Below are 9074 nucleotides of genomic sequence, written 5' to 3'. Positions count from 1 at the left end.
TTTTTCAGTTCTGCTCTGTTGAATGCTATATGAATTGTATGAAGTATGAACTATGAATTGATATATTGGTCTGGATTCTAGATTGCTGGCATTCTGAATTTAGATGGAACAGTCAAATGATCAGCAACAACAACATAATGCTGTACAAGAATCTCAAACAGGTTCCTCTCGAGAAAAATCTGAGCCGGCTTGGGAATATTTCACTGTGAAATATGATAAAAATCATAAGGCACAATATACATATATCTTTTGTTTGAATACTTATAATCGAGGGGGATATATAGGATGAAATATCATCTTGCGAAAATTTCTGGACAAATTAAAGTATGTAACAAAGTCACTGAAGAAGTTGAACTTCAATTCAAAAGGATTCTGATGGAAAACAAAAAAAAATAAGATGGAAAAAAGAAAATTTGAGGAGGAGTCTTATGGTGGGGAAGCACCTGCACAAGAGGCTGAATCGCCTAACCCTGTACAAGCTGTTGTTCCTACAACAACGAGAGACAAAGGAAAGAGAAGAGCTGTAGTAGCTACACAAATTGGAAGTTACTTTAAGGAAAGGACTACTCCAAGATCTCAACCGACTTTGAAAAGTGTTTTGGCTAGTAAAGAAATTGTGCACAAGGCTAAGTTGGGACTTGCCAAATGGATTGTTGATGCACATATTCCTTTCAATGCAATTCAATCACTTTACTTTCAACCTGCATTGGATGGTGTTGCTGTAATTGGACCTGGTTTCAAGGGACCGTCATATGATGAAATGAGAGTTCATTTGCTGGCTGATCTTAAGAGAGAGTATCAGTTGCTGGTTGAAAAGTATAGGAGCTCATGGAAAAGCACCGGTTGTACGCTGATGGCAGATGGGTGGACTGATCAAAGGCAACGAACTTTAATTAACTTTCTAGTTTATTGTTATGCTGGTATGTCATTTGTTAAGACTGTTGATGCTTCTGATGTGATAAAAACTGCCAATGCATTGTTTAATTTGTTTGCTCTTGTTATTGAGTGGGTTGGGCCTAGTAACATTGTGCATGTGGTCACTGATAATGCTGCTAATTATGTATCTGCTGAAAAACTTATTCATGAAAAATACCCAAATATATTTTGGTCTCCTTGTGCTGCCTATATTATCAATCTTATTTTGAAAGATATTGCAAGTATTCCTCACATAGTTGACATTGCTTCCCGTGCTTCAAAAGTGACTGTGTTTGTTTACAATCATATGATCTTATTGTCTTGGCTTAGAAAAAGAAAAAGTTGGACAAAAATTGTTCGACCAGGAGTCACACGTTTTGCCACAGTTTTCATTACTTTGAAAAGTATATATGATCACAAGGAAGATATGCAGTCATTGATGGTGGACAAATATTTCACTTCTCATAAGTAGCCAAAAGTGCTAATGGAAAGATTTTTAGTTCAATTGTCTTGGATAGTAAGTTTTGGCAAGACTGTGTTACCACTGTGAAAATTGTTGGTTCTCTTATTAAGTTGTTGAGGCTTATTGATGCTGATGAAAAATCCTCTTTGGGAATCGTGTATGAAGGCATGCAAAGAGCAAAAAATGCTATCAAGACAATGTTCAGAAATTGAAAAGCTGCTTATACGCCATACACAAGTATCTTGAAAATGAGGTGGGATAAGTATTTGAAGCGTGATCTGCATGCGCCAGCGTACTTTTTAAATCCATGCATTTTCTATAGTGAGGGTTTTGTTGAGAAGGCAAATGTTTTGCGATCTTTACTTGATTTGCTTGATGTTGAAGCACTTTGTGATGACTCAGTTGCTGCAATGCAAGAGATACAGCTGTATCGAGATTGTAAAGAAAGTTTTGGGAGGAAAAAGCTAAGAGAGCGGCATCAAGACTCAAACCTGGTAAGTTATTTGACTTATTTCATATTCAAGTTTAGTTTAGTTTCAAAGTTTAATATGTTGTGTGATAAACATTAAAAAGTATTTGATTTTTATATCTACATAGGTGAATGGTGGAGGCTACACGGTGGGAGTGCTCCTAATTTGCAAAAAATGACAGTCCATCTTCTTCATCAAACCTCTTTTTCATTTGGATGTGAGAGGAACTGAAGCCTTTTTGAACAAATCCATTCAAAGAGGAGGTACCGGTTAGAGCATTAAAGGTTCAGTGACATTGTTTATGTCACCTATAACCTACGCCTTCAATCTAGGTTGCATCGAAAGAAGAGGAATTATGATCCAATTGACATTCAAAGCATTGACACGGTAGATTTTTGGGTAATGGCAGATGAGGATGATCCTGAATTTACTAATTGAGATATTGAAGGCATTGAAAGTTTAATATACACTGATAATGATATGCCTTCGTATCCTAATGGTGAGTGACATAGCAAACTTTGTTTCCTTCCATAAAGATACATGTCATTAATATTGATTTCTTATTGAGTTTTCTTTCTATTTTATTAGATGGTGGAGACATGGAAGTTGAAGTGGATATGCCTGATGTTGTAATTGAATCCTCAAATACTTCTTTGGATGTATTTCTGAAGATGCTGGCTTTGGATTACCTGTTTATGATGGAGACATCGGAACACTTAATGATGATTATGACTTCTGATGAGTAGTGTCTTTATTTAGTTGAAGTATTGTTTGTTGAATATTGTTTCTTTTGGTTGCAAAACATTGTGTTTGTCATTTACGTGCGTTTTGATTTCTTTAGTTATAAACTTTGATATTTGAAATTGTTTATGACCTTTTAATGATAAATTATGTATTGTTCATTTTGTGAAATTGTTAAATTTTGAATCTTATTAGTTTAAAAATGATTGAATTTAACCTTTTAAAATGATGTATTGAATTTTTTATAATATTACTCTATATTTAATTAAACCAGTTCAACTATGGTTCACTCCCGGTTGAATCATTAAACTATTGAACCAGTCACATGACCGGTTCGATGACCGGTCCGGTTCTCGCAACCTTGACAAATAGACAATCCTTTTCTAAGAATAGATATTATAGAATTTTAATTATGGTTCATATATATATATATATATACAAACTTTTTTTTATTTAAATTCAACTAAATTGGTTCAAGTCTAATAAAAACCAACTTTAAATTAGAGAGCGTGTAAACACGCGTTCGTGCAACTGCTCAGTAGCACAAAGATTAATATAAAAAATGCTTCATTTCTCAATCGAAACTGAAACAAATTTATTTCAAACATCGCTAAAAAATCTCTCAAAATCTTTGTGAAAACTCAAGATCTCAAAGCAATGTTCAAAATCTTCACCAAAAAACATAGAAACAGAACACAAAAGATTATTGAAGGTACTGTTCACTAATCGTCCATTTTTTTCACTTTTCTCTTTCACATTTTCAATCGCGAAACACTAGATAGTCATATTTCTCTTTATTTAGTAGATTTATTTTGTGTTCTTGCGTTAAAGTAGATATTATTGTTCTCATATATTGTTCATTTGGTGATAACTGTGTTAGGTCGGTGTAAAAATATTATTGTAGTATTTCTCGTATAGTTTAGCCTATATTTGCATGTATTTGAGGAATTTAAATGTGTTTTTGTGCATGTTTGAGTATTTGCATATTTTGAACTAAGTTCGTGTGTAGTAATCAGTAACAACTTTCGATTCATTTTGTCTGAATAGAGGTGCAATTGGTATTGTTGTCCTCTTTTTGTTGTAACTAGGCAATAGAATATTGTAGTGTTTCTGATGTCATTTTGTACATATTTGAGTGATTTGCATGTGTTTTTGTCCATGTTTGAGGGATTTGCATATTTTGAAACTAATTTTGAGGGATTTATTCATGGATTTGTTGTAACTATTCCATAGAATGTTATTGTAGTACTTTTGGTGTCATTTTGTGCATGTTTGATTGATTTGTATGTCTTTTTGAACTGAGATTATGTAATGTAATCAAGAAATACTTTCAGTACATTTGGTGTGACTTTTGATGCATTTCATGTGAATTGAGGTATACTTGGTGTTGTTGTTACCTATTAATCTAATTTTTTATTCTTTACAGAAAAAATGACAATCAAGAGAGTTGTTGAGAGGAGCACCACAAAGCAGAAAGGATCAAAATATCAAGTAAGCATATATATGTTAGAAAAATCCATTTCTGTTTTATAAATATAGTTATGTAACATAATTTTCATTTATTTATAGAAAATTCATGATTTGAGGTGCTTCACAAGATTCGTTTCTGATATGTTTAGCAAGATGAGCGATGACAAGAAAGTTATTGTCGAAGAATTAGGATTTGCTACAAAGAACAAATGATTTGAGGTGCATTACAGGTTCAAAGAACAAGAAAAAAAAAAACTAGATGAACCAAACCCTGTTCAGAAAGCAAGAATGGAAAAAGAAATCCAATTGTAGGAAAGGATGAGGAGCCCAACTATTGATATCAATAATGATCCTAAAGAACAAATATTATTCTTAAAAAAACAAACCCATTCTCAATTTGGACCACTGAACATGTGAGTTTTCCAATTCACTTTCAATGTTATCATCATTGAGTTAATCATTTGCACCTGAATGTTTAATGCATATTAACTTCTTTATAATTTGCCTTCATTAAAGTTCCACTTCGAGCAATTGCTCCTTCATCGGAAATCACTATCTCAAGTCCTCTGTAAACTGAACTACTTACTGCAAAGTCTCCCACAAAGGAATACATGGAAGAAGAACCTATTAATGCGTAAGTATTACTTAATTTTTTTTTCTAATAGTTTTGCTTCATGATTCTTTTTGTGTAATCCTGCAGTCCTCTACAACCTCAACAAGAAGCTCATGAGGAAGCTCTCCAAAAGAAAACTCAACATATAGTTTCTCCTAATGTGTAAGTTCTACTTAATAAATTTTTTTTTTAATATTTTCAGTTCATTTGTAAAATATTTTATGTGTCACTATACAATCATCCACCAGCTCAAGACTTGAAAGTTGGAATAATGATGGTTGCTAATACTGTATTGAAGGATGAATTTAATACGTCATCATTTTACCTTGGCTTTAGTCAATCAAGTGATGAAGCTACAGTTACCCAAGAGGGTGAACTACCAGTTAAAATTGAAAAATCTCAAGATAGTCTAGTGTTGGTGGAAGAGTTGAAAAAGTTTGTTAAAGCAATGGATATTGAAGTTACAGCAGCATTGAAATGTGCTAAGGAGAAAAATCTCCCACAAGAAAAGGTGCAGCCTAGTCTAAACTTCCTTGAGAAGTTCAAAACTCTGGTAAAGCAAAAGAAAATATCAGAGCAACTTAAAAAAATGCTATCACTGCGTCACATATATCAAGACTTATAGAGATGATAGCACTAATGAGTGGGAAATCATATTTAAGTTGGACCATGAAGCTCAATTGGAGGCAACTAGAATGCACTTCTCATTTTTAAAAGTCAAATCATATATAAAAAATTTGGTAATCCTAGATTAACATTAATAATTTTTTTATGAGTTATTGTGCCATATATATAGTTTGGGATTTTTGTTTTCGTAGGTAGTTTCTGCAATGTGTCTAATTTTAAACAGAAGAAAATGTAAAAGATTTGAAGAACTCATATACTATGTCCCACTTGATATTGTGGTAAGCTCTATTACCATTGAACTTTTGGTGCATTTTGAAAATATACTATGTGCTAAAACTCATTCTTTCGGTGTTATTCAAATTTTGCAGAATAGCATGTTGGCGAAACATAAGGAGGTCTACATTGATCCAAAAATTAACAAGCCTTCCACATTGATGAATATAAGGAGTACTTGGCATTTCTGGATAAGAAAAAAACTTGCATCACATCCATTTGTAAGTTTTAATTTCTAAAGCTTCTTAAATAATTATTTTATTAGGTGCCACTTAGACTAAAATATTGTTCTCTCTGACTAAACTTCAGATATTTGCCCCAATTTGCTATGCGGACCATTGGTGGCTATGGATTACAGATGTTCGAAAGAAAAAATTTCATATCCTTGACCCATATCATAAAAAATCTCATTCTGATGCTAAAATACAAATTAATAAATTTGTTGTAAGTTGCTTATGTAATACATATTTTTATTTTATGTATAAATTCTCTTGTTTCTGTGTGTTTTTATCATGATATAAATTCGGTGCACTTCGATTTGAAATAAAGTGCACTAGTACTTGTTTGTGTGACATTATTTATTCATTTCGGTGAAATTAGATATTAAATATAGAGCTTCTTATATTTAGCTTTCTTTGATTTTTAGAGCTTGATGATTTCACAAATGATGGTGCTCGTTGGAGAAAAACCTTTGATATACAACAATGAGGGCGTCGAAGCACCATACATTAACATCAACGGGCAGCAAATAAGGTATCAATCTTTCTATTCAATAAATTTTATTGTGTTTTTTTGTTATTGTCCTATTTTAACGTGTTATTTAATTTTTGTTTTTAGTTAGGATTGTGCAATATATGTAATGAAATAGCTGGAGATAATTGATCCCAAAAAAATAAAAAAAAAACATTCATGGAAGAATTGGAAACAAATAACTATCGTTAAAAATAGATAATTCTCTATTACTAAATTAACATAGTTTAATAAATATTTTTTTTTTTTGAAATTGTAGGAACAAGCTGATCATTTCAGACTCGAATATGCTTCATTCATTCTCTTTGGAGAAATAAATCAACTGAGAGGTAAAGCCATTGAAGAATCTGAAGTCATCAGACTTTCCAAACCATCCACTGCATTATCAAGTCCTTGCTGAAAATTTACATTAGGGGATATAGAAAGTCAATAGATTGTGTGATGTAAACTGTTAATAATTTCTCTTCAATGTTGTTTTGAATTGTGTGTACTGTGTACAGTTTTGTTAAAACAAACAATTCTTTAGTAAATATTCATAGATTCCAAATCTTTTGTTTATGCGGTATTGCAGTCATATTAATTTAAATAAATCTAGGTTCATACTTATTATATTTAATATACTATACTTATTATATTCAATATATTGAAGAAAAATCACGTATACCAAAATTTATACAGGATTTACACCTCAAATTACTAGCCATCAAATGATTGCATAAATTAATTTAAAAACCAATACTTACTATTGATTTACACAACACAATACAATTTCGAAGGTAATACTTACTATTAGATTAAAATATCATGAACAAACAAAAATTAATTTCAAAACCAATAGTAACATGGTAAATGGAACAACACAGAAAAATATTAAAAGTAAACCTCATTTCCATTAAAAAATAAAAATATTACATAGAAAGCACTGAAATTATTCAACATAACACCGAAAATCATTCCATAAAACACCAAGAAAACTATCTTATTCCCTTAAATATCTAAACTGATAATTCATAATTTGTCCTTGATAAATGCTGGAATTTGACTGAATCAAATATCTACCATCTAAAAGGTTCAACTGCAAAAACAAATCATATATTAGCACAACCATTAACATGCACAAGAACAATTTTACCTAATTAAAGCACATCAATTTTATCTCCGTTAGAGCTTTTTTTTTCTTTTTCATTGATGTATTTGTAATCTATTTTTCGGTATTTGATCCCAATCTATTTTCGGGATGTCCTCTTTTTCTCATGCGAGGCGGGCTTTGAAGGTCATTAATATCATCCAAAGAAGCATTTTTGGGTGATAACAAACATTTTTCTATACTTTTGGCTTCATATTCATGCATCTTAGCCATTACATTTTCCTAAGCGTAGTGCAGAATTGTTGTCAACTACTCAGATTCTTATGCAAATTCACAAATATTGTGTGATGGAAACACCAAATCATCAAATCTCTTGCTTCTTGGCTCCAATAAAGGCTTGTCGTAGCTGCTCTTTATATGTGTGTGCCTCCTCTTTATCTTCTTACTCTATCGTTCTAATATATATCTTGGTGCCACTTTATCTAATTGCTCAAAGCCTAACGTGCTCAGAGAATGACGACACAATATCCTTTTTGACTCGAATAATAATGATTGACATTTTACTTCCCATGATATCGCGTAGTATATAACCTCAAACTTATTGACTATTGAGTTTGAAATCTGTTCTACAACTTCATATGTTGTAAAACCTAGAGCGGATTGCGTTTATCTTGTGATGCAATTCACCTTTACTCTAAATTGTGCTTAAACTTCTCGTGAGTATACACATACTGAAATTGAGCTTCTATTGATGATTTTGTTGCACACGGTATGACAATATGAAAATCTGCAGCATCGAATTCTCTCTCTTTGCTTTCTACTTCCTAGGCAATTATCATATTATTTGATGAATTGGATCAAAGAGCTGTTGTGCGTAATAAATTTGTTAAAAAATGCATGCATACTCTCGTTCCTTTGCGTACTTCTCATCCCGGCCAAGAAGTGGTGATCAGGATAAATTGGGATCCATTAAATGATGATCTTCGAAAAGCTCTGAAAAAATGATAAAATACGTAAATCAGAAATGAAATGCACCTTAATAGGTTGGCACCTCTATTACACAAGCAAACCACATAAATATCCAAACACTAAAAATAAGACTATTAGTTAATTCTAATGAAGACATCCTTACCTGAAAGCTACTTATTATCTCCAACACCATACTTCATAAGGAAATCATTCCAATTTCTATCAAATACATTTTTTATAAAAGAGTTCCAAACAACATGACTTATCTCTTGTTCAATTTTTTCGTGTCTCTTGTAGCCATTTAATTCCTATGGAATCTTTTTCATAATATGCCAAATACATCACCTGTAAATGGTTATGGGCATACAACTCCCAATAGCCCTTTGTATTGATGCACATTGATCGGTAAAAATGCCTTTTAGAGCCTTTTCTCCCATTCAATAAAGCCAACATTCAAACAACCATTTGAATGATTGAATATCCTTATTTTTCATCAAAGCACATCCCAAAAGTGCAGAATGACCATGGTGATTGACACCAACAAAAAATAAAAAATGAAATTATACCTAAATCAACAACACAAAAACAAAAGATCATATGCATCGAAAGTAGAGTCTCATATACACCAAAAGTTGTTTCAGAAAAAAAAATAGAACAGCAAATTACCTGTTTGTATTATAATTGGTATCAAATAAA

General features: G+C 31.9%; 1 protein-coding gene across 1 annotated transcript; it reads left to right on the top strand.

Annotated features, from left to right (window-relative positions):
• The first annotated feature begins 397 nt into the window (after positions 1 to 397).
• On the top strand, positions 398 to 1387 carry LOC107640280 (uncharacterized). Its single transcript, XM_016343818.3, has one exon. The coding sequence runs from the start codon at positions 398 to 400 to the stop codon at positions 1385 to 1387; it is 990 nt and encodes a 329-aa protein (XP_016199304.1).
• The last annotated feature ends 7687 nt before the right edge of the window (positions 1388 to 9074 follow it).

This window comes from Arachis ipaensis, chromosome B5 (assembly GCF_059453495.1).
Source record: "Arachis ipaensis isolate K30076 ecotype BB chromosome B5, ASM5945349v1, whole genome shotgun sequence".
In the NCBI taxonomy this organism is placed as follows: Eukaryota; Viridiplantae; Streptophyta; class Magnoliopsida; order Fabales; family Fabaceae; genus Arachis; species Arachis ipaensis.
The sequence above is the reverse complement of the archived record's forward strand: the minus strand, read 5'-3'. Positions and strand labels throughout refer to the sequence as shown.